The sequence below is a fragment of the Phalangium opilio genome, unplaced genomic scaffold, assembly GCF_054372755.1.
Source record: "Phalangium opilio isolate 3A_F unplaced genomic scaffold, DU_Popi_V2 ptg000810l_1, whole genome shotgun sequence".
Lineage (NCBI taxonomy): Eukaryota > Metazoa > Arthropoda > Arachnida > Opiliones > Phalangiidae > Phalangium > Phalangium opilio.
The window spans coordinates 868609-894531 of NW_028324253.1; the positions used below are offsets into that span (position 1 = coordinate 868609).

A 25923-nucleotide genomic window follows, 5' to 3' on the forward strand; every position below is an offset into this window, starting at 1 on the left:
TATTTAAAGCAAGGTGGAGCTCCAGTGCGCCCCTTATTGACGACCTTTCTATTGTACATTGGATTTAGCTTGTTAGGATAATTTTCAGATCCTCCCTAATGCATTAAGTCTCATTGTTACCTACCTACGGCAAGGTAAAATTATTATGTATATACAAGGTTAGGCATCATGGTAGGGGCGCCAATGGAGCCGCATGTTGCTTTAAGGGTCTAAACTACGAGAAATAGGCTTGGGACCCTTGGCTAAGAAACCCACATATGGCTTGGGATCCTGTACTATAAGAAACCTACTTTAGGCTTGGGATCCTGTACTAAGAAACCTACTTTAGGCTTGGGATCCTGTACTAAGAAACCTACTTTAGGCTTGGGATCCCGTACTAAGAAACTCACTTTAGGAAAGGCTTCTCTAGTAGGACAACAAGTGAGTGGCTTTATGTGGCATAGAGATACGAGAGGTATTTTGGTGTTGTACTATAGCTTCATTTTCAAGGAAAACGTTTAAAAGCGTGTCAGGATGGCCGAGTTGTCTAAGGCGTCAGATTTAAGCTCTGATCCTCGTATGAGGGCGTGGTTTCGAACCCCACTTCTGACAGCGATTTGTTTCATTTTAATAACTTGTATCTCATACTCAGGAAAGGCTTCTCTAGAATGGCAACAAGTGAGTGGCTTTATGTGGCATAGAGATACGAGAGGTATTTTGGTGTTGTACTATAGCTTCATTTTCAAGGAAATCGTTTATAAGCGTGTCAGGATGGCCGAGTGGTCTAAGGCGTCAGATTTAAGCTCTGATCCTCGTATGAGGGCGTGGTTTCGAACCCCACTTCTGACAGCGATTTGTTTCATTTTAATAACTTGTATCTCATACTCAGGAAAGGCTTCTCTAGAATGGCAACAAGTGAGTGGCTTTATGTGGCATAGAGATACGAGAGGTATTTTGGTGTTGTACTATAGCTTCATTTTCAAGGAAATCGTTTATAAGCGTGTCAGGATGGCAGAGTGGTCTAAGGCGTCAGATTTAAGCTCTGATCCTCGCATGAGGGCGTGGGTTCGAACCCCACTTCTGACAAGGATTTGTTTCATTTTAATAACTTGTATCTCATACTCAGGAAAGGCTTCTCTAGAATGGCAACAAGTGAGTGGCTTTATGTGGCATAGAGATACGAGAGGTATTTTGGTGTTGTACTATAGCTTCATTTTCAAGGAAATCGTTTATAAGCGTGTCAGGATGGCCGAGTGGTCTAAGGCGTCAGATTTAAGCTCTGATCCTCGTATGAGGGCGTGGTTTCGAACCCCATTTCTGACAACGATTTTTTTCATTTTAATAACTTGTATCTCATACTCAGGAAAGGCTTCTCTAGTATGGCAACAAGTGAGTGGCTTTATGTGGCACAGAGATACGGGATGTATTTTGGTGTTGTACTATAGCTTCATTTTCAAGGAAAACGTTTAAAATCGTGTCAGGATGGCCGAGTGGTCAAAGGCGTAAGTTTTAAGCTCTGATCCTCGTATGAGGGCGTGGGCTCGAACCCCACTTCTGACAACGATTGGTTTCATTTTAATAACTTGTATTTCATACTCAGGAAAGGCTTCTCTAGTAGGGCAACAAGTGAGTGGCTTTATGAAGCATAGATATACGAGCGGTATTTTGGTGTTGTACTATAGCTTCATTTTCAAGGAAAACGTTAAAAAGCGTGTCAGGATGGTCGAGTGGTCTAAGGCGTCAGATTTAAGCTCTGTTCCTCGTATGAGGGCGTGGGTTCGAACCCCAGTTCTGACACCGTTTTGTTTCATTTTAATAACTTGTATCTCATACTCAGTAAAAGCTTCTCTAGTAGGACAACAAGTGAGTGGCTTTATGTGGCATAGAGATACGATAGGTATTTTGGTGTTGTACTATAGCTTCATTTTCAAGGAAATCGTTTATAAGCGTGTCAGGATGGCCGAGTGGTCTAAGGCGTCAGATTTAAGCTCTGATCCTCGAATGAGGGCGTGGTTTCGAACCCCACTTCTGACAACGATTTGTTTCATTTTAATAATTTGTATCTCATACTCAGGAAAGGCTTCTCTAGAATGGCAACAAGTGAGTGGCTTTATGTGGCATAGAGATACGAGAGGTATTTTGGTGTTGTACTATAGCTTCATTTTCAAGGAAATCGTTTATAAGCGTGTCAGGATGGCCGAGTGGTCAAAGGCGTCAGATTTAAGCTCTGATCCTCGTATGAGGGCGTGGGTTCGAACCCCACTTCTGACAAGGATTTGTTTCATTTTAATAACTTGTATTTCATACTCAGGAAAGGCTTCTCTAGTAGGGCAACAAGTGAGTGGCTTTATGAAGCATAGATATACGAGCGGTATTTTGGTGTTGTACTATAGCTTCATTTTCAAGGAAAACGTTAAAAAGCGTGTCAGGATGGTCGAGTGGTCTAAGGCGTCAGATTTAAGCTCTGTTCCTCGTATGAGGGCGTGGGTTCGAACCCCAGTTCTGACACCGTTTTGTTTCATTTTAATAACTTGTATCTCATACTCAGTAAAAGCTTCTCTAGTAGGACAACAAGTGAGTGGCTTTATGTGGCATAGAGATACGAGAGGTATTTTGGTGTTGTACTATAGCTTCATTTTCAAGGAAATCGTTTATAAGCGTGTCAGGATGGCCGAGTGGTCTAAGGCGTCAGATTTAAGCTCTGATCCTCGAATGAGGGCGTGGTTTCGAACCCCACTTCTGACAACGATTTGTTTCATTTTAATAATTTGTATCTCATACTCAGGAAAGGCTTCTCTAGAATGGCAACAAGTGAGTGGCTTTATGTGGCATAGAGATACGAGAGGTATTTTGGTGTTGTACTATAGCTTCATTTTCAAGGAAATCGTTTATAAGCGTGTCAGGATGGCAGAGTGGTCTAAGGCGTCAGATTTAAGCTCTGATCCTCGTATGAGGGCGTGGGTTCGAACCCCACTTCTGACAAGGATTTGTTTCATTTTAATAACTTGTATCTCATACTCAGGAAAGGCTTCTCTAGAATGGCAACAAGTGAGTGGGTTTATGTGGCATAGAGATACATATTAGCTACCTCCGAAAGGCGCACCCCTAGTCTGGCGCTCTCACTTACCATCCTATCACATGCATTGTAATTAGCCATTATCATCATTATTTACTTATAACTTCATGTAACAATTACTAACCCTAATGAACCCGAATAAAGAGATCAAATTTCTTTATTGTTCTTGAGCTCATTGTTTCAACCTGTAACCTAGCTTTTACAGGAAATCGGTTACACAATTTATAAATTTAAACAAAAAACCTACCACTTAAGATTCTTTCGTCATCCCTTGGGTATACCGCGATGATGTATAGTTTTTTAATAATGTATCAATTAAGATACCATTTGTCATTTGTTAATTCGACGTTTTCGATCTACTACCCTATATTTTGTCACGATGCAAAATGACGAAATTAACATCATAAACCCTATGCTCATCAGAAAACCCCCCCTCACAGCCGATTTTTCTGATGGGCATCTGATGAGTACCATTAAATCACTCTCATTAAGACATCAATTTCATTTTTTGGTCATCGATGATTTTGATGCCAGTTACTGATGCAGTTATGCAGGCGTATATTCGTCAACACTAAGTCACGAGCTCTATACCTCATGAAATGAACAACAAGCGCTTTAAATAGGATAACGAACTAGAGAGTTCGCAAATAGGGAGTTATAATTGACACATGTTCAATATCATTTTAATTACTCAAGGAACGAGATAGTTAATATTTTAACGGCTGAATGTTATTCGTGTAAGTTAGGTACGGGAAGAGTGGGGTAGGTTACCTTGCGTTAGGTTAGAGATTAGGTATTTATAAAAAAAAATATAAGAAGTTTTTGTTATATCTTTTTATATTAGTTAGGTTTCTTTAACTCTTAACTAATTATTATGAATGGTTTTGTTGAGCATTAATTAAGAATGAGAAACAACAAAGACGATTCTCGGGTGCCATATTTGATATATGGTTTATAACAGCTAGCTTTGAAAAGTTCGTTAGCGACCCGTAGCGATGAGTATTAAAAACAATTTCAACAGAGAATTTCACATAGGTCAAATACATAACAGTGTAATAAATATTACTTTTGAAGACGAGTTCAAATTATCTTGATCACACGAAAATTATCTTTGCACAAAAATGTACTTTAAATGAAAGAATGTTGATCAAAGTGTAAAACTTGCAGAGGAAACTTGATCTATCAGTAATCGATCAAATAAAGTGCGATGAGTGTGAATTGCGATCAGAGAAAATTCAATAAAATCGACCAAATAAAAGAGGTTTTCACAAAAACACAAGTTGTTGAATTTTGTTGGAAGGAAACATGGTTTCACAAATAATCGAAGTACGAACAGGTTCTTTTACAGTTTCCAGCCCCTTCTCACTAAATATACTGTAGAATCTTTTCTTATCGAGTAATCGGTTTTACCATTGCTAAGTGATCTAAATAAGTTACTTAGTTTTTAGTCTTAAAACGTAGCACTTCATCAGTGTAGTAACGCGAGTAAAGTTCTGAAAAGTGTTTTTCAATGCCACGACTCGAAACGACAAAGGTATTATTGATAAAGTAACAGCCCCAAAAAAACATAGAAGTATAGTGGAAGTAATTGTACCTAACCTAAAATTACATCGTCACTAAAGATGATACAGCGATATTAATGTCCCATTCGAACCCCTACATACAATTCCATCTCGAGACATTTTTTGTTAATTCAGTATCCATTAATCTTTTTTGTATCGTCCCACTTTAGTGACGTTTCACTTTCACGCTAAGAAAAGCAATATCAGGAGTTAAGCAAGAAACCAGCGGGGTTTTTAGCTTATAGAAAATAGGTTGGTTACCCGTTTGGTCATCATTCGTAGAGCTCACCCGATCGGCATTAGCCAAGATCAATCCTACAACATCAGCTGACAGAGTCCCTTTGCTCAAAGTTAAGAAAATTGCTGTGCAAAACATCAAGCAATTGCCCAAGATATTGTAGCGTACTGACAGCCATCTGGAAAGAAACTGTAATTTATTGAATAACAGTTGCGATTTGGAATGCCCGCTTTGCTTTTCAACGTAGTGTTTATGCTGAAAAAGCTGTCGCTTCAAAATGAAAAATAGGAGATTGAAGCTAGGCTATAATTACAAAATTAGTGAATGCTATACCCTTGCGCCATGTTCATCATATAATTAGCGGCAGTGCATTCGTCGATCAGTTTTAGGAAGTGTCGTTCGAAGTTCTCTCCAGCGTTGCACGCCCTGATGACAGTGGTGCCACCCACTGATCCTCCCACGTGCGAAAACAGGAAAGAATTTCTCAAGCTTGTTATCCGCTTGAGTTGACGATTGCTCGACATCAAGAAACGCTACGAAAGATAAGGGAAAATCTTCAGTTTATACGCCATATTAATGAGTATTTCCCTCCGGGAGTGGGCGCCTACATGCCTTCTACAACATTTTGAAATATATATCTATATAAATCAAAGTCCTGACTGACTGACTGATAATCAACACCCAGCCCAAACCGCTTGCCCTAGAAGGCTGAAAATTTGCAGGAACGTTACAAATAAGTACTAAGAAATGTTTTTCCAATCCGCCACCATCTTAATAAATGGCACCCTGAAATATAAAAAATCTTCTCTATCCAACATAGTCCGCGCGTTTCAACCGTTTTCAAAAATATTTAGTATAATGGTTTCCTTTAACCTATAGACTGGCTGACTGGTCTCTGGGTTCGATTTGTTGCCATCTTTTTAAATGGCGGCCAAAAACTTAAAAACCCATCTTTATGGAATAATGTCCGCGTGAAAAGTGATAAAAAATGTCCCGACTAGCTGACGGGCAACGCCGACTGCCTTTGTTCCTAGGGTGCTACAAAATTATTAGTCATCAGTAAAATCTACCCATTCTTTATATCATTTTGATGGAAGTTCCTATTACACACGAGCGACGCCGCGGTAACAGCTAGTAAAATATATTAGGCCGAAACACTTAAGCGCTTCATTATTTCAATGATTTGTAGTATTTTTTTTTATTTAGCGGGGAAAATACTGGGTGGAGAAGTCTCAGTTGCAGCTGTTGAGGACTGAGAGATGGAAAAAGAAAAGGCGAATAGTACGACAGGTGGCGCGGTCGTTGTTTTATGCCAAATTAAATAACCGTTTTCTGCCTCTAGGTCTTTTTGCCCCCGAATTTATTTCCATCTCGAGTCCCTAAAGGGTGCAAATCAAATACAGGTATAGTTCATAATAAAATTACGTGAAATAATGTGAACATTTGAGAAGGCTCCCAGAACAGAATGACGTCATTTCCGGTAATAAGGTCATTTACTCAGAATTCTTGTCACGAGAGGAAGAATTCAGGTTTTAGACGCAATAAAGGGATTAACATGACTACATCCGTCCTAGTTTATAAACGGACCACGTTATATTAACAGTCTGCATAACTACTGCCCGAGACAGTAATTACAATTTCGCTGTTCGATAAACGTGTTTCGCGGGGTTAACGATTTAGAGTTGAAGACGTTTACACGATTCCTTATCTACTAGTCTCTACACATTGGAGGGGAATATACTGTAGTTGCATTATTGCTTGGAAGTTCATGATAAATGGGTCAATCAACACCTTGGTCCATATTAAAATCAATTGTTCTCAGTTCCATTTTCAGTACTGTTTGTTTTCTTGTAACTAAGGCCTAAAATGTTGAGCCAGTTTTATGCTTTTCAAGTCACCATGATGAACAACAGGAGGTAACAACATTTCACTGGGCATTAATTAAGTCGTCTCAAACTATATCTTTTGGAAAACTTTTTCCTTAACCCCTTCTACTGCGCTTCCGAAAATAATCCAGCCTTAGAACCAGCAAAGAAAGAACTGGTTCTCTGCGTTACTGGTCTAATCTAGAAAATCTATTCATTGAACCAAGTTCGAAATTGGAAACACTGATAATGCTGCCTATATGTAACAGAGGAAACATCATGAATCGTCCCCCATTTCTTTTCCCAAAAAGGGACTTTGACATCATTTTCTGGCACATTGACGCTACTCGGTATGTACTCTAATCTTGTTCTACCGCATTGTAAAGAATTAAATGAAACACCAAATCAAATTCTATAAAGATATATAATCGAGAACAGTATCCCCTAGTGGTCGTTATTTGGATAAAACGGGCAAGAACAAGATTCGTTGACAAAACTGCGCATAATCTCTTTAACTATTACTACTGCACGTGACCAGGAATTAGTAGACCAAACGGTGGTAAAATAGTTAGTCGGTCACGAAGATTTCAATAAAAACCTCCTTTGGCTTTCGTTGAAAAAAAAAAACAGAATAGGTGTCTATCAAAGTATGATCAAAATATCTTAGCATTGCATTCGACGTCTCGTTAAATTCCACTTGATATCTTGACACTATCACTCCTCTTCAATGCAAACCGTGTTACGTTTTTTAGTACCTCTCAGCCTTTCATTCCTTCTCTATTGTATAAGAGTCGGGAAAAAAGATCGGAAACTTATCAGCGTTTCGTCTAACGAGGTGCCTATGAGAGTGTAAACAATATACTCTTGGCAAGCGCCTTGAGAATAAAACGAATCAGAATTTCACAAAATTCCTTCTTTGAAGTGTACGATTTTAGAGCCTCCTTCGCCGTCTCACTGAATAAGGTATCAAAATTGTTGACGCATGCGCTATAGGTGGCGATATTGTTTCTCAAACCATGCATGGCCAAGAACAGTTACGATTAATAATTGTGTTTCTGTATACCCGTTGTTTGTGAAAGTTCTATCAGAAAAAAGTGGGATGTTCTTTGGGCGATTTCGAGTGGAAAATGCTTCATATGACATGGCGTCGTCCAGGCCACCGTTTTCTAGTTATGTTTGGAGTGTTTTAGGGCTGACCCCTTAACTAAATTACCATTGTCTTTCAGTTTCTCTTGTTAATTCTAATGGGTCATTCGTAAAAAACTCCAAACACAACTTGGAAAGGGTATACCACAGGAAAAAATTGCAATAAAAAAAACAGCAACGTACTGGCAGCAGCAGATGCCATTACATTGCTGTTAATATGACAGTTTCGGTTAACTGTTTTTAAAACTGTTAAGCACGCTGTCAATATAACTGCATGGTTTACTGTTTTAAACGGTATAGATTACTGCTTACCTCACAGTAGACTATGCTTTAAAAGCAGTTGGGTGTAATGTTAATGTAACGGTAGAATATGTTTTTAAACAGTTCAGCTGTCTGTTACTTGAACATTAAAACGAATTTTTAAAACGGTTTAACGAATTGTTTTTGAAATTGTATCACTGTTTTTAAAACCGTTCGGCTTGCTGTTAATGTAACAGTATGCAGAACGGAGAACCGTTCGGTTTACTGTAAATTTAACAGTTTGCACACTTTTAAAAACGGATTGGCTTACTGTTAGTGTAACAGTAATAAACTTTTTAAAACTGTTCGCCTCACTGTAAATTAAACATTCAACAAACTTTTTAAAAACCCTTCGGCTTACTGTTAATTCGACAATATTCACCCTTATGGGTACCGTTAATTCAACAATATTCACCCTTGTAGAATCAAATGAGCTTGCTGTTAATGTGACTATAATCAACCTTGTAAAATTAAATGAGCTTACTGTTAATTTGACAATATTTACCCTTGTAAAACCAGATGGGCTTACTGTTAATTCGACAATATTCACCCTTGTAAAGTCAAATGAGCTTACTGTTAATTTGACAATATTGACTCTTTAAAACTGTTTCATTTGGGATGGTATAGAAAAACTACGTCATGATAAAGTAAGCGCGGAAAAGAATTGACTAATAAAGAAGAAGGAAAATTACGTATCTTCAAGTCTTTGGTGGTCATTTATAGTCTAATAATGTTGACACTAGAATTAATTTAAACGCATGAGCTAAAGCGCAGGTAGTTAGAAAGTCGATCCGCCATATTTCTGAAATTAGTATACAGCTGCACTTATCAATTTGAACTTTTACTTGCTCGCCCAAGAAATTAACCCCCGTAATTTGGAAATAAGTTTTTTCTTTTGTTACTATGCTTTGAAATTTTTGTGTTTAGAAAATATGACTGCCAGCTTTAATATTTACAGTCAATCCATACTTTTAGGAAGTTTAAACATTTGTTCATATCCTCGGGCAAGGTTTGTGCTTGTGGGAAACCCAACTTACAAAACACAAGAACACTGGTTCATCAAAGGATATTGACGAAATTATAACTCTTCTCAAATGGATGGAACCAGAGAATACTCAGTCGGACATTATCGTAGTCGATGATAAAGCTGTATAATTTAGCTTTCGCATTGCTATTATTGGAGGTGTCGAGTAAAATTCATTGCAAATGAAAAGTCGATAATTTTCATTAACAGAAAAGCTACGAAAATTGATTTAGTTTCCACCATTTATATTTTGGCGCGCCATATTGGAGGATGACGTTTGTTGTTAAGAACTTGGCCACTTCCTCCGCCGTGCCTTTGGGAATGGCAGCTGCCACGACCATTCTGGTGCAATAGTCTGTGCAGACGACGATATGAATGTTGCCGTCGTTCGATGCGGGAAAGGGTCCGAGTTTGTCAATCCCCACACGTTGGAACGGCTTCGTTGTTGGTGGTATTGGCTGGAGGAGTCCGGCCGGTTTAAACGGGTAGGTTTTATGTTGTTGGCAGCCAAGACAAGATGAGACATAATTCGAAACGTGGGAGAGCATCTTCGGCCACCAAAAACGGGAGCGGATACGTTCCCAAGTCCTCCGAAATCCCAGATGACCGGCTTGGACGTGATCATGAAGGCGATCACTACGGCTATAAATTGGGTTTGATTTCGTACTCTTCGATGGAGAATGCCGTCCGTTATCTCGAAACAGTCCGATGCACGTCGCAGTTTCCGTGCGGATTGACCGTGTGACGTCTTGAAGAGCTGGATGATGTTAAGCATGAATGGATCCTTTAGTTGGAGGGCCTGAATATCGAAGGTCCGGAAGTCGCATGGTGGCGTGTGAGCGGGTAAAAGAAGCAAGGATTCTGCGGTGGCTGGCTGGTCTAACGGAGAGCGTGATAGAGCGTCGGCATCGAGGTGGGTACGGCCATCCTTGTATTTGATAATCGGATTATACTCCTGCAGCTCGAGGGACCACCGGGCGAGACGTCCGTTAGGGTTTTTAACGGTGGTTAGCCAACATAAGCCATGGTGGTCGGTAACGATGGTGAACTGCCGGCCAAATATGTAGGGTCGGAACTGCTTGACACCGAAGACAATGGCTAAGCATTCCCTTTCCGTTGGGCTATAGTTCCTTTCAGCCGCGTTGAGCAAGGCGCTTGCGTAGCCAATGACGTGTTCTTTGCCATCTATCCTTTGCTTCAAAATAGCCCCAACATCGAAAGCACTAGCATCGGTGTGCAGTTCGAAAGGTTGATTCCATTGAGGTTGTTGGACAATGGGCGAAGATGTCAGGCAACCTTTTAAGTATTGAAAGGCGTTTTCGGCGTCATCAGTCCAAACGAACGGGGCATCTTTCTTTGTGAGCTCGAACAGTGGTTTGGCTACTTGCGAAAATCCTTTAACAAATCTCCGGTAGTAGCCAGCTAGGCCAGTGAACTGGCGAACTTGGCGGGGTGTTTTGGGAGTCGGAAATTTGGCTACGACATCGTGGAGTTTGGGATCTGGGGAGATGCCCTTTCCGTCAATAATGTGGCCCAGATACCGGATCTTCCTTTTTGCGAAGGAGCACTTGCTAGGTTTAATTTTGAGATTGGCATTGGCAAGGCTAGTTAACGCTTGGTCGAGATGTTGTAGATGGGTCAAAAAATCGGTAGAGAATATAATTATGTCGTCCAAGTAAGCTATCGCGACGGTCCACATAAGTCCACCAAGCGTTTTGTACATAAGACGCTGGAATGAACTTGGCGCGTTGCAAAGCCCCATTCCGAGCACATTGAATTCAAATTGGCCGTCCGGTGTCACGAAAGCCGTTTTTTCTTTGTCGGCCTCCGATAGTTCAACTTGAAAGTAGCCGGAGGCTAAATCGAGAGTGGTGAAGAGTCGTGACCCCGCGAGACGATCGAGAGTATCGTCGATGCGGGGGAGTGGATGCAAGTCTTTTTTAGTGACCTTATTGAGTTTACGCCAGTCGACGCAAAAACGCCAGGAGCCGTCACGTTTTTTCACCAGGACGACAGGTGCACCCCATGGACTGCATGAAGGTCGAATGATATCCGCCTTGAGTAGCTTTTCAACCTCTTTCTGTAAAATTTCTCGTTCTTTAAACGATTTACGATATGGTTGTGAGCGGACGGGTGCGGCATCACCCGTATGGATTTGATGGGTAACCAGAGACGTGCGCCCAAGGTCGTTTTCGTGTTGAGAGAATACCGAGGCGTGTTTCTGAAGAAGGCATTTTAATTGTTCCAGTTCAGTTGACGAGAGATGGTCCCCAAAGTCAAGGTTTTCTGGTATCGAACCTTCTGGACTATGGTTTGCTTCGGTAGTTAAAAACTGGATTTCCAGCATTTCATGGGCCGTAGCGACACAGGCGTTCCGAGGGAGAACGATAGGCCGGTTATATGGGTTCGCAACCCTAATGACCGCATGTCCGTTCTGGAATCGGGTGAGAGTTTTGCAAATCAGGAGCCCAAACCGTTCAAAAGTATTGTCAGCGGTTTCAATCAGGAAAGAGTACGACAGTTTTGGGATTGTAACCTCCAGTGGGACTTCGCAACATGGTGGTATGGTAGTATCAAACGTACAGCGCACGTTGTAGTAATGATCGAAGATTGTATCTGGTAAGGGGAAGGTTTCACTTCCCACAGAGACTGTGCGACTGCGAAAGTTAAGGTCCACCCCTTGGCGATAGCAAAATTCTAAGCCTAGTAATAAATCATGACTGAAGTTGTCCACCACTAGTGCTTGAATGGCTGCCCATAGCGACTGTGAGAGTAGTGATTCCGGCGGGCGTAATAAGGGTGCCATCTGCCACCCTGAGCCGAAGTGAACATTCGGGCTTAATTTCGAGTCCAATTGTGGTACAAAGTTGAGGATTTATAATATTTTTGCTGCTGCCAGAGTCGAGGATGACATTTAATTGATGATTATGTATAGATGCGGGGATGGTTATGAGTTTATCGGGAGACCTGAGGAGGTAGGGTTCGACGTGATAAGACGGCTGGGGACCTCCGGTTACCGCCGCCCTGGTCCATTTCCCTGGCGGGCGTTACGAGCGTTCGGATGGGGAGAATTGTTACGGCCACGGAAAGGCGATTGGCTTCGTTCCCGATAAGGCGAAGGATCCCGACCTGTTCGGTGAGAGGATGGGTCTTGGTGGTCCCGGTAGGGAGAAAAATCGCGACGATCGCGAGACTGTGAGCGATGTTTTGCTCCGATACGCAAACTGCGAACGCGGTCACGTGGGGTCTGACAGACAGACACACAGACACGGCCGGTGTAATACCTCTCCGTGACATACGTCACTCGGAGAGGTAAAAAGTAGAGAAAATATCACGAGATTATTCATTTCTAAAAACTGCTTGCGGTGTGTTTCACCTATCGACGCCATCTTAAAAAGATCACGTGATTCATTGCCTCTCCTGATTGGCTGTGTAGGCGCATACGACGCGAAAATGTTTGAAATTTTCAAACAAATTTTCTTGGTGCTGCGTACAGAGCGATCACGCGTGCAAAGCAAATATTTTGTGTGTGAACGAGGCTACGCGTAACTGGCGTGCGAAGCGCGCGCACAAGCGAAACTGAAAAATACCTCTAGTGTGGACGGACCTTTACTCTTAAAATCACCTTCCTGAATTATGCGCTTCTAACCCCAATGCCACCATTTCCTTGTTGTTTCTTAATAGTTGATCAATGTTTGGGGTAAATGGGTATATATGGAAATGCGATTTCTCACTAACTTTGAATGTTTCTCCTTTCTGTTTGCAAATCGGGCAGCCGTAAGCGCCATTATATTGCTCCGTATATAGCACCATACATTTAGCAGATAAATCGCAAAGAATTTTGAACATCGTGGCTTTTAACGACAATACCACTTTTCGGAGTTTCGAAAGAATTAAAATATTTCCCAAACAAAACATTCATGTTTGGTTTTCCCTGCCCAATCCAAATTCCGGCAAAGAGAGTATTTTCTATTTTGTTTCGTAAATGGAATGGTAGTTCTAGTATGCGTAAAAACAATGGCCATATGCTTTTTTTAGATGATTTGAAAAGGGGTATACCATCCGTGTACCACATTAAAGATATGTTATTTCTGAAAGATAAAATTTTTGGGGGCTCTGACAAGTTTGTGAACAAACTGCCATCATAGATATCAGTTAAAATCCTTCTTCACGCACTCCTAAAAATTTATGACCTAGATTATTAAAAAAGTCTCTTCTTTTAAACATCTTGTTGAGTTGTGATAGGAAGTTTAGTTGAAATAGCTGGGACACATTGTTTTCAATCGTTAAATTGGTATTGCAAACGATACAAAGTACCGATTCTGCTGGATTTATTGGGGACAAACATTTGGAACAATACTTATCGATTATTTGAGGTAAATTGAAAACTTTTAAAAAATTTCGAAATTTATAGAGAGTAGTTATACGTAAATTGGGACAAGTGCAATGCAAATTAATCAGGGTTAACAGGTCTTCTATAGCCTCTCCAGTTAAACTGTGCCTTGTTGAAAACAGTAGTATTGCTACTAAACTGTCTACAACTGTCAGAGGTGCATTTTTATAAAGAGGAACGTTTGCCCCTTTTAAAAAGTCCTCATCATTTTCGCCCTCATTTTTGACGTCATTATCTTCATTTTCTTCGTCATTTTCGGTGACATTGTCCACGACATTTTCGGTGACATTGTCCACGACATGTTCGGTGATATTTTCGTCATCTGATAGCTCAGAATAAACCACGGCTTCAACTTCTTCATTTAAAACCTCAGGAGCTAATTGGGCCGGATCAAATTCTTTCGTGGAAGCTACTTGATCTGGATTTAAGTAACTCCCGGGAGCTGTGCCATGGTTGAAGTTTCTATCGTCCATAAATTCATCAAAACAAACTTCACGCAGTGTTTGTTCGTCTTGAATGTTTTCATGGTAGTTAACTGGAAACAATTTTTAAAATTCTCAACTAATTAAAATACTCTTACGCAGGGTGACCAGACCTATTTCCAATACCCTCCTATAAATTCCAATAATTGTAAGTTTTCGCCTATACAGGGTGTTTTTATAAGCATGTCATAAATTAAGGGGTGTGTTCTTTGGGTCAACCTGAGTGAAAAGTGTCTAAGAACATGGGGTCTCCAAGGTTTCGTTACCGAGATATGGCCCCTCAAACATTTGCCTCAAAAACAAGGAAATATCAAAAAATGTTCGGTACATTTCGAATTACTAGACAATTTCAATAGCCTTCAATTTATATACCTTTACATTTCCATTCCTATAAAATTAGCAAGGTCACCCTGCTTGTGTTGCCATACTCTATAACCGAGGGGTTGAAAACTTGTTGTTGTGTAAATGGTTCTTAGATTTAAAAATAATGATTAAAATCGCTATACTAATATTTCAGTCTAAGTGTATAGGATTTTAACAAAGTGTTTGACCCCTCGTCTAAGTGGTCTTTTTCTATAAATATAATATTTTTATTACCTTTGTTAGTTCTTTCGCGCTTTAACGTCATGTTATAGGCTCCTGGCCCATTCGACCGAAACCCATTTGACCAAAAACCATTCGACAGAATCCCATTCGACCAAAATGTAGCCGAATTTGGCGGTAAATTATTGAAGTAATTTGGTCTAAAAAGCCTCTATAGTTAACTTCTTATAAAAATGTTTTAGCCAATGTTTTTATATTTTGTACTTAAATATATGAAAAATTAAAGGTCATATTGCACTTATAACTTTTTGGGTACTAATTAAGGTTATCCCCATTTCACCCAATTTAAAACACCCAATTCCCAGTTCTCCTATTCCAATTAACCCAATATTGCATACTCAAAAAGACTCAAATATTGTAGAATTTGATGTTTTTATTTATTTATTTATTTTCATTCCATAAAGGATACACTTACTTGAAGTGTATAACCACTCCAAAGAGGAAGAGACGTCCTCCTAACCAAACCACCTCACATAACAGTAATGTTTTGGAAAAGGCATATTATTTGAGAAGTCAATGAAGCTAAAGTAGTATATAAATAAGAGAACGGGATGGGTATGAATTTCCCATAGAGATAACGGTCTCCAAATTTTTCGAAGCGGCTCTTTTGTGCACCTTGGACGGCATGGAGAGTACGTAAGTTTCACGGTAAAATGAGAACAGAGCGGGACGGGTTAGGACCATACAAATAACATTGGGTGTATAAGTTTTGCCACCTCATAGTACGGTAAAGGCCGACAAAGGTAGTACGGAGGGTCCGTACACAAATCGACGAGGGGGATTGGATTCTTACCGTTTCAGAGTACGGGCGAAGACCGAATTAATTGTTCGACAATTATATGCCTAATCATCGATGCTTTCCTGGGATATTACGGGAGTCTGGTTTCGAGACATAGCGACGAGTTCTCAAATTTCCCTTCCGAGAGAGAGGAGAACGTTTTTAGTATAAAAGAGCGCGCATTATAAATTCTCCATAGGGATTGTACATACAACATTGACTATAGGGTTTTTATTTTTTTCTGAACCAGGTAAAAAGGGGATAGTTTTTAATTTCACCGATCCAAAGGTACGGGAGAGGCCGACTAAATATTACGGTTAGTGCATACCTCGGAGTCGATGGAGGATTCAAATATGGATTAATTTTTACCGGTTCTATAGAAAATCCTGGTATAATTATAAATTATCCATACCAGTTGTACAGTATACATATAGGGTTTATGATTCAGAAGTTTATGCGTGACTTTCACCCATACGAGGCAGATGTCTACGGTGGTGTGTTTTTACCTCTCCGAGTGTCGTATGTCACGGAGAGGTATTACACCGGCCGTGTCTGTCTGTCTGTGTGTGTGTGTGTCTGTCTGTCTGTCTGTCTGTCAGACCCCACGTGACCGCGTTCGCAGTTTACAAATCGGAGCAAACAAATACCCGATTTCCGGAACGCGTTCGCGGTTCACGGAAATTTGGCCATTCATCTACCAACACCAGTCTTTACTAACTGGCTTCTAAGAACCACAATCTGCTAGTCTTTGTCCATCCCACATGGACACTAGTCTGTATTTGCTAGCTTACAAGCACAACCATCTTCTGTTCTTCGTCAATTTCACCTTGACACCAGCTTCTATGCACCACCATCTTCAGGTCTTTGTCCATTCCACATGGACGCCAGTCAGTCCATTCTGGCTTCTTTTCCTTCGTCATCGTTTGGTTTCAAGATATACGCGGCGATCGGCTAGGGTTACGAGAAACGTCTAGCCTCCCAATGGCAGGGCTTCCACCATCGGTTGATGCGAATGCGTTTTTATCTATTATTATAATGGAAACGAATCGTATATATACCCCAAAATTTGAAGAAAACGGGGAAGAGGGGTACCCTTCACTTTAAACGTCAATATTAGCAAAGTTTCGAAAGATAATAGGAATAACTTTATTTTAAACGATTTAACTACGTTTAAAGCTATTTACTGGCGATTAAAATAATTAATATCATTTATATTTAATTAATTATTTCAGATAAACTTATTTTTATGTGATGACACAAGTGAGAGTTTATATAGAACGAGTAATGAAGATTGCATCCAAATCGAAACACTACACGCATATCAAAGTTAATATAAAGCGAGTAGGATGATACGATCTCTTACAAAACGATAACATTTCCTTTTTGCAGAATATTAAATGGAAATATTTTTAATACTTTTCGGCATTACGATTCTTTAAGTAGTTGTGTAGCTATAAAGCTCTGTTTCATCTTAATATTCCAAGAACAGGAGTAGCAAATTTCCAATTTAAATTTATGGTAGCAGACGACGTTCTTACAAATGACAAGCAGGGATTGTAGAATCTTCATTCTATAATAGGTTTTCACAAGCCCAAGGCTGAGGGAACATTAAATGCTTTTCTTCCATGGTACTACTATTCCGAAGATTTTCATCCCCCACTTAACCTGGGAAAAAATCTCAAACTATGGCTTTCATACAGCCGGGCTGCCAGACGTTCAGTGCGTATAAACTTACAAAACCAATCCATGTGGTTTGCGCACTGAACGCATTTCGACTTGTAGCCCAGGCTCTTATTATTTGAAAGCATGCAGGGCCGGAAATAAGCACAGGACACTGGACATTGTCCGAAAATTTTAAAATGTCGCATAATTGTTTTAAAAACGAAGGGGGTCACTGGACAATGTGTCCAATAAATATTTCCGGAATTTTCATAGCTTGAGCATGAAGATGCGATAGTATTTTGGCAATAAAATAAATAGAAAAGACGTTTTAGTAAAATATTTAGTCTCCTGTATTATTGCTCCATGGTGGCAGATTTCTAGAAGCCGATGGGGTAATGGAAACAAGGATAAGGGAGTTGAGATGGATTGGAAATGATGATGGGCGACCTGCGGCACCGTATCTTTCCCAATGTACCTCGCGCACGCCCCTATCCTTCGGTAGGCGATTGCTAAGTGCTGCCGCGTAGCGAAATTTTATTTGTATGAGAACTAGCTTCTATTTTTAAGATACGCCCCCCTAGTTTGAAAGAGATCTTTTTTACAAGCTGGTGTTAAAAAACTTCAACGGCGAAAAAAGTATTTGGCAATCTAAGAATATTTTTTAAATATAAAAAAATGCTGTTTAGTTTATACACCCCCTATTTGTGAAAGACCTTTTTACGCACTTTTATCATTCTTTATTTGAATTTCAAAGGTAGTACTTCATAATTCAATCTTCTGTAATAAATTTCTTCGGAAAATAATATTTCAAACGTTATAGAGTCTTGCAAGGGGATTGCTTTTGCGGATCTTTGTGAGTATTTAACTGAATAATAAAATGGAGGAAGATAATAATTTGAGTAAAGATGAAATCAGAAAACGAAAGGCAAGGGAAAGAATGAGGGCAAAAAGGTCAGATCCCGAATTTAGGAAACGCGAAAATGAAAGGAGAAGAGCGTTAGCCGCGGAAAAAAGTCTCTTTTGGGAACAGGTTCTAGCACACAGAATGTTGGTCCTACCGCGAGGCCAGTTGGCCATGATCGTACGAAAGATAATGCGTTAAATAAATGTTCTATTGAAAGTACTGTAGGCGTAATCATATCTATTAATAAGGAACCCAATAATGTACAAAATGTTAATGCTAATATTAGTGAAATCATCGAAAGCGATGAACAAGTGCCTTGTAGGTCCCATGTTAATGCTAATATTAGTGAAATCATCGAAAGCGATGAACAAGTACCTTGTACGTCCCATGGTAATGTCTATCCGTTAGAGAGATTAAGAATCCTGAGACAAAATGAAGAATTCAGTAAGAGGGAGTCGCTAACTAAAGGGAAAAAGCGAGAGAATGAGTCAAATTGTGAAATTGAAAATCAGGGTGGAATATTTACCAAGAAATTAAAAAGGGTTGATGAATGGTATAGATCAAGCGAACGCGTAAGAAATCAGTTAAGTAAGGCTACTGAACGCCAAGATCCAAAGTATAGGGAAAGTGAACGTGATAGAAACCAAGCGGCTAAGGTGGCTAAACGCCAAGATCCCGAATTTAGAGAAAAAGAACGTGATAGAAACCAAGCGGCTAAGGCGGCTAAACGCCAAGTACCCGAATTTAGAGATAAAGAACGTGATAGAAACCAGGCGGCTAAGGCGGCTAAACGCCAAGATCCCGAGTATAGAGACACTGAACGTGATAGAAACCAGGCGGCTAAGGCGGCTAAACGCCAAGATCCCGAGTATAGAGACACTGAACGTGATAGAAACCAGGCGGCTAAGGCGGCTAAACGCCAAGATCCCGAGTATAGAGACACTGAACGTGATAGAAACCAAGCGGGTATGGCGGCTAAACGCCAAGATCCCGAGTATAGAGACACTGAACGTAATAGAAACCAAGCGGGCATGGCGGCTAAACGCCAAGATCCCGAGTATAGAGACACTGAACGTGATAGAAACCAAGCGGGTATGGCGGCTAAACGCCAAGATCCCGAGTATAGAGACACTAAACGTGATAGAAACCAGGCGGCTAAGGCGGCTAAACGCCAAGATCCCGAGTATAGAGACACTGAACGTGATAGAAACCAGGCGGCTAAGGCTGCCAGGCGTGAAGATATAGGTTTTAGAACGTCTGAACGTTCTAGAAATAGATCTTCAGCCGCAGATAGACGAGCAAACCCTTCGCTTATAGAGCAGACCTATTTTGATAGCATAAAAGATGGCCCAACGTGGCCGTGTGAAGGATGTTCAAATCTTTTTTTAAGTCATCTGGCACCATTGTAAAGTCCATAGATTTTTTGTCAGTCCCTGGTATTGAACACAGAGAGTTGAATGATGAAATATTTTTGTGTAGTACTTGTAATAAAACCGTTAAGAGAAAGCAAATTCCTAAATTTTCAAGGGAAAATGGATTTGTGTTTCCTGAAATACCTGCGCAATTAAGTAACTTAAGTAATTTAGAAAAAAGAATGATATCACCACGAATACCATTCATGCAAATAAGAAGGTTAGGGTGTGACCAACAACGTGGTATTAAAGGAAATGTGGTTAACGTCCCTATAAATGTAGAGTCCACCGTCTCGGTTTTACCCAGGTTACCTCAAGACACAGATACTATTCAAATTGAGTTTATGAGAAGAATGCAGTATCACACACCCTATTTGTACGAAACTGTGAGACCCAAAGTCATTTTAGAGGCCCTTAACGTTCTGGCAAAAACGCCTTTGTATGTTAAACATGGAATTACCGTTAAGAGTGACATATTAGACCCCATTCCTGAAGAACTTGAATTTATTGTTGACGAAAATGACCGTCAGGTAAATCAAGTTGATGTATCAGGAGATAATCCAGTAGCGCCAATAAACGCAGAGAATGATAGCGATGATATGTGGAATGAACCCAACGAAAGTAGTTCGTTAACAGTTGGGAATCATGACACATTATTAGTTTCTTTAAGTAATTTTTTGCCAAGTAATACCATGCATGTGAAGTTTGCTCCTGGTGAAGGTCAAACCCCAATGTCTTTACTCTTTGACGAGGATGCGGAAGAATTGTCATTCCCGAGCATTTACGTGGGTCAAAAAATGAACCTTAAGGTTAAGGGAAGTTTTGGTGATATTTTTAAATGGGAGCTTCGTAATATTGATAGGCGCTGTGCTAAAAATCCTTCGAAATTGTTTTACTCTTTTGTCAAATTGGAAACCTTGAAAGTTAGTCAATCTATACAGGTTTGCATGAGGAAAACTAAAAGAACAGATGGGTCGAATTATACTGCTGGACTTTTAGCTTCTGCAGGTTCTCTTGATGCTTTAATTAAGCAGGATGATGGTTTTAGGGTTTTAGAAAGACTACAGAGCTCGCCTTCTTATTGGCAACACAGACAAAAGGAATTGATGGGTATGATTAGACAGCTTGGTACGGCTACCTTTTTCATAACGTTTTCGGCTGCCGAAAGTAAATGGCCTGAGCTACTGAATATTTTGAGACTAGCCTCTGGGCCGGAGAGTTTACCTTTCGATGATATTAACAATTTAAGTTTTTCTGAAAGAGCAAAACTGATTCAGAATGATCCTGTTACTTGCGCTAGATATTTTGACCACCGTTTTCGGGCTTTGCTTAAGGCTCTACAGAAATTAGGTCCTCTTGGCGTTATAGAAGACTATTATTTTAGAGTAGAAATACAGCAAAGAGGTTCGCCCCACCAACATGGTTTGATTTAGATAAAAGATGCTCCAAAACTTAAAAATGATCTCTCAAATGTTAAGGAAGTAGAGGAATTTATTGATAATGTTATTTCTTGTGCTGCTGAGCACAATGACGAACATTTAGATTTGTTAACACGATTACAAATTCACAAACACACAACGACTTGTAGAAAGAAGGTCGATAATAATTCCGTTTGTCGTTTTGGAATCCCGTTTCCACCTATACCCAGAACCATAATTTACGACCCTGGTTTAAGAGAGCCTGGTAGCGTACAGGAAGAACTCAGATGTAAGGAAAGGTCAAAGAGATTGTATGAGATGTTGCAATCGAAAGAAAAAGAGTTTTGGGTAGATAGTTTTGAGGAGTTGCTAGCTAAGTTGCGTATAACTGAAGACGAGTATATTTCTGCCGTTATTTATGACCTCAAAAGGAAAACAGTTTTGTTGAAAAGACACCCTAAAGATACTAGATTTAATCCTTACAATCCGTGTGCTTTGCGTCTTTGGCAGGCGAATATGGACATTCAATTCGGTCTTGATGCTTACGCACTGGCTATGTATATTGTATCATATATAGGAACGTCTCAGAGAGGGATGTCTTTGCTTCTGCGCGAAGCTTCTAAACAGGCAAAAAATGATAAATGCACAGTAAAATAGAAGTTGAAACTAATTGCTAATCAGTTCTTGAATACCCACGAGGTAAGCGCTCAGGAAGCGGCTTACTGTGGTTTACAAATTCCTGTGTCCAGGTGCAGTCGCGCATGTGTTTTTATAAACACAAATGCCCCTGAAAATCGTGTACACACAATCTGAACTTGAAGAACTACCAGCAGACAGTAATGATGTTTTTGCTTCTGGGATGCTAGAACATTATGTTCAAAGGCCAGAGGAACTAGAGGCAATATTTTTAGCTCAATTTGGTGCCTGGTACGAATATTCCAAAGCCCGTAGAGTTACTAAAGCCGCCCACGATCATGTTGATGTGGGAGAGAGCAATGAAGTTGAAGCTTGTCGTGGCTGAAACTTAAAGATGAATCAGGGTTTATTTGGAAACGTGGCCGTGCTAAAATTATTAGGTACAGAAGATTCGATTTAGAAAAAGATCCCGATAACTTTTATCGTGAACAATTAATGTTGTTTAAGCCTTGGCGTGATGAAAGTGATGAAATTTGACAAAGGATGTGAAATCAGAATATGAGCTTTGTCGCGAAACTATTAATGAAGTCAGGAAAGAATTTCACAATGAAATTGACGAACAAGCCGTGGAACAGGCTGTAGCAGATTTTGAAATTGGAGAAATTTAAGTGGATGTTACTAATATCCAGCCTGAATTAGAACATAGAAATGAAGTTGATAGATCTTTAGCTATGGATGATTCCGAGTTTTTAATTAATACGGTTCAAGAACCTGTAGGAAATATTAATAGAGAAATTATTGAGGGCAATGCCGAAAATACTGTTGTTCCGTCAATTACCTTAATTAACAACGCCCTTCTTAGGGTTACTCTATGGTCAAGTAAAACTAGTAATAATTCACGAAATTTCAATGGTTGGAGCGAAAGTGTTTAATCGGGTAAACGCTAGGTTACAAGAGATTATGGGTTGTCCTGATTATTTTGGTGGTGTGTCTGTCGTTCTAGTTGGAGACTTTAACCAATTGAGACCAGTTTGCGATTATTTCGCATTTCAAGGTTTTTGAAGCTTTAAATAGAAGGGCTGTGGGAAGTATGACTCAAAATGATATTGATTTCTTTAGTAGTCTGGAGGTAACGCCTGAGCGTGTACCCCCAAAAGAAGCGATACATCTTTTCGCCACTAACGCGGAAGTAAACCAATTCAATCAAAATAAGCTTTTAAACATGAATACGGAAAAGGCTGTTTCGGTTTCAGTAGATGTTGTCAATGGTGATCTTAGTAGTGAAGTTAAAAATAACATACTTTCCCAAGTTGAAAAGTTAGCAACGACTGACACGTATGGTCTGCCCAAACAATTGACTCTTGCGTGTGGCGCGAGATATATGATGACAAACAATGTTGACACCTCTGACGGACTAACTAATGGCGCGACCGGTTGGTTAAGAAAGATAGAGTACGGCACAAATAGGCTCGGGGATAAAATCCCGTTCAGGGTATGGATGGAGTTTGACGATCCCAAAGTTGGGAAAATATTGAGGCAAAAATGTCATGGTTTATATTTGAATAGTAATATTAACGCTTCGTGGACGCCTGTTGAAAAGGTCATCAAGTCGTTTAATAGAAAATGGAGAAAAAATAATGCCTCAGTTTCTAGGAAGCAACTGCCTTAGGTTGTTTCTGAGGCCATTACGATACATAAAAGTCAGGGTGACACGTACTCGTCGGTAGTGGTGCATTGTAAGGCTACAAAAAAAAATTGAAAGAGCGCATTTATATGTGGCTTGTAGTAGAGCAAAAACCGCTTCCGGCTCAAATATTGATGGAAAATTTAGAGTTCCTAATTCACCCAAAAACAACCTAGTAGAATTGGAACTTAAGAGGTTGCGAGACACAAAAAGCATCGAACTACCTTTCTTGCATGATCCCTTTTTTATTTGTGTACATAACGTGCAGTCTTTAAATGCTCATTTAGAAGACGTTTTAGCAGACAATGTAATAATGAAAAGTCAAATGTTATGCTTTGTTGAAACGTGGAAAAAGAGACGGACGATTTTAGAGTGCCATCTTTTAAGGAAGTAGGTGGTATTTACTTGCCAAGTACGCCACGCAGAGTTCCTTTTGGTTCGTCCATATATTTAAGAGAGACGCCTGAAAACGAAGTTAAAAAGATAGATACTAGAGTTTTACGAAGTGACAGTCCTGTTAGAAATTCTCACGTGGAACGTTGCTGGTTAGATGTTTACATAGAAGGAGAACTTATATCTGTGGTGTTGTTGTACAAATCTCCCTTAGGAAGTTTGAGAACTGTGTTTGAGGACTTTAACCCTTTGTTTGACATGAAATATGATTCGTCTATTCCAACGGTTGTGGTTGGAGATTTCAATATTAACTTTTTAAAGAGCCAAACGGCACTGAGAATGTTCTTTGATTCATCTGGAATATCTCTTTTGCCGGGTCTAGAACAAAAGTATTCGACTGACTATCATTGTCAATTGGATTTGGCGTTTGGTAACCAACTTTTTCGAGACCGATACGAAGCATGTTATAGAGAGTCTTATTATTCTTACCACAAGGGTATTTGCATTTTTAAAAGAACATAGTTTGAAATGGAAAAAATTATTTAAAGCTAGGTGGAGCTCCAGTGCGCCCCTTATTGACGACCTTTCTATAGAGCTATATCAGTTGAAGGGGGAAACGTCACAGTTGGGCCTGCCAATAAACGGAGCCGGTTTTCACCCTCCCTCCGTGCGGGCCGCTGAAGAACTCTATGCTAAATTTCCCGAACAATATGGCACCTAGGCGGGGACTAGCGAAACCCCGCCTCAAAATCTCTCCTTTCCCCCCGAATTGAAATAGCTCTATTGTTCATTGGGTTTAGCTTGTAAGGGTAAGTTTCATATCCTCCCTAATGCATTGTCTCATTGTTACCCACCTACGGCAATGTAAAATGCTTATGTATATACAATTTAGGCATCATGGTAGGGGCGCCAATGGAGCCACCTGTTGCTTTAAGGGTCTAAACTACGAGAAATAGGCTTGGGACCCTTGGCTACGAAACCCACTGTAACGCTTATTCTACTACTAAGGCCAAAAGTGGCCAAGTGTTGACATGACTATATCGACCTTTCTGGTCTGGCTTTAATATTATACTTTAAAATAGGTAGAAGTACTTTAGACAGTTTGCCATACTACGAGTTAGGTTTATTTCGATACTATTGAACAACAATTCTATTATGTAATGGTCTGGCACAGACAGTAATAATCAATCAATATTAAACTACTACTACTAATTAACTGTATGTTATTAACGATATTACGTATGTCGCTCCCCCAAAATAATTCATGCAGCATGCATCTAGGACCGATGCCAGTCAGTCTACTAATACTATCTACGCGTAGTGGTCAATGATGTTCACTCGCGTTATCACGAAAATTGTACTCATCATTATTGTTGTTGATGGGTGCGAAGCGATGGAGGCAACGGCGGTTTCTGACAGTCTCTTGACGTAACAACCTGGCTGAATGATGGCAGCCTGGTTTGGGTGCTTCCGGCTTAAGGATCACTGCATGACGCCCATGGCTGAATGACGGCAGCTCAGTACTGGGACTGGTCTTCTTTTTCGTACAGCCTTCTCCGAAGTCGCGGCCATCGCGAGGTTCTTCTTAGAGATACGTTTGAGACATGGTTTAGTGTCCCGGTGAGGTGCTGCGGTCTCGACCGCAAGGGTAGGCAGTCAGAAGAATTATATTTTTTCTAAGCCGGTGCGACCGCTTTTTTATAGGTCTTGTTCACTGACGGGTTGAACCTCCGGATGGTTCAGGCCCTTATCACTGAAGCAAGATATTGGTGACGAGTATCCTCCGTCAAGAGAGTTTATCAGGCGCGCACTCATGTCATATCCCGAAAAGGGAATGAGGTTGTTAACAATTTATAAGGAGCATATTATCGGCATCGGTCTTACTGGCATCGGGAAACACTTAAAGCATGCACAGTAATAAAATAATAAGAAACTACACTCGAAAAAAATAATAAAGAACACTTCTCTAATAATAAAGAACACTCTAATTATAATATGCAACCCTTAACTCTAAGTATACACTCTAATGATAATAGGCAACCCTTAACTCTAAGTATGGCATCGTATTGAGAATTATTGAAGAAATATAGATAAGAAGAAAAAGAGGATTGAAATCTAGTATAGCTATGAACCTTTTGACCTTTAATGAAGTGGATTAATTATGAAATGTAGATTAATTCGCTACACTCCCCACGCCTAAGAGCTGAACGAGCCTCGCAAGCAAGGAAAAGTTATGCTAATACTAAATAACAAAATAATTACACGAACTAAAAAAAACAATTCGCTAAATACCCAAAGACAAGTACTCTAAATATACAAATATACAGAAATAATTACAGGAAATATACAATAATTACACTAACTATAC

At 39.9% G+C, this 25923-nt stretch overlaps 1 protein-coding gene and 3 non-coding genes across 8 annotated transcripts; 3 read left to right on the forward strand and 1 right to left on the reverse strand.

Moving 5' to 3' along the window:
• Positions 1-981: 981 nt before the first annotated feature.
• Positions 982-1065, forward strand: TRNAL-UAA (transfer RNA leucine (anticodon UAA)). The gene has a single exon. It is a non-coding gene; the product is annotated as a tRNA-Leu (tRNA).
• A 1101-nt stretch (positions 1066-2166) lies between these two features.
• TRNAL-UAA (transfer RNA leucine (anticodon UAA)) lies at positions 2167-2250 on the forward strand. Its single transcript has one exon. It is a non-coding gene; the product is annotated as a tRNA-Leu (tRNA).
• Positions 2251-2877: 627 nt separating this feature from the next.
• TRNAL-UAA (transfer RNA leucine (anticodon UAA)) lies at positions 2878-2961 on the forward strand. Its single transcript has one exon. It is a non-coding gene; the product is annotated as a tRNA-Leu (tRNA).
• Positions 2962-3874: 913 nt separating this feature from the next.
• LOC149588005 (ATP-binding cassette sub-family C member 2-like) lies at positions 3875-25213 on the reverse strand. Of its 5 annotated transcripts, none has more exons than XM_089863226.1 (5): positions 23694-25213; positions 23568-23625; positions 5189-5388; positions 4907-5033; positions 3875-4805 (listed from the first exon to the last, which is right to left on the reverse strand). In XM_089863226.1, exons 3-5 carry the CDS (start codon positions 5377-5379, stop codon positions 4749-4751), a joined length of 375 nt encoding a protein of 124 aa, XP_089719352.1. In that variant the 5' UTR covers positions 5380-5388; positions 23568-23625; positions 23694-25213; the 3' UTR covers positions 3875-4748. The 5 variants fall into 5 exon arrangements, 3 of the variants coding, with proteins under 3 accessions (XP_089719352.1, XP_089719353.1, XP_089719351.1); XM_089863227.1 differs by having other exon boundaries at positions 4879-5033; XM_089863225.1 differs by having other exon boundaries at positions 3875-5033.
• Between the last annotated feature and the right edge of the window lie 710 nt (positions 25214-25923).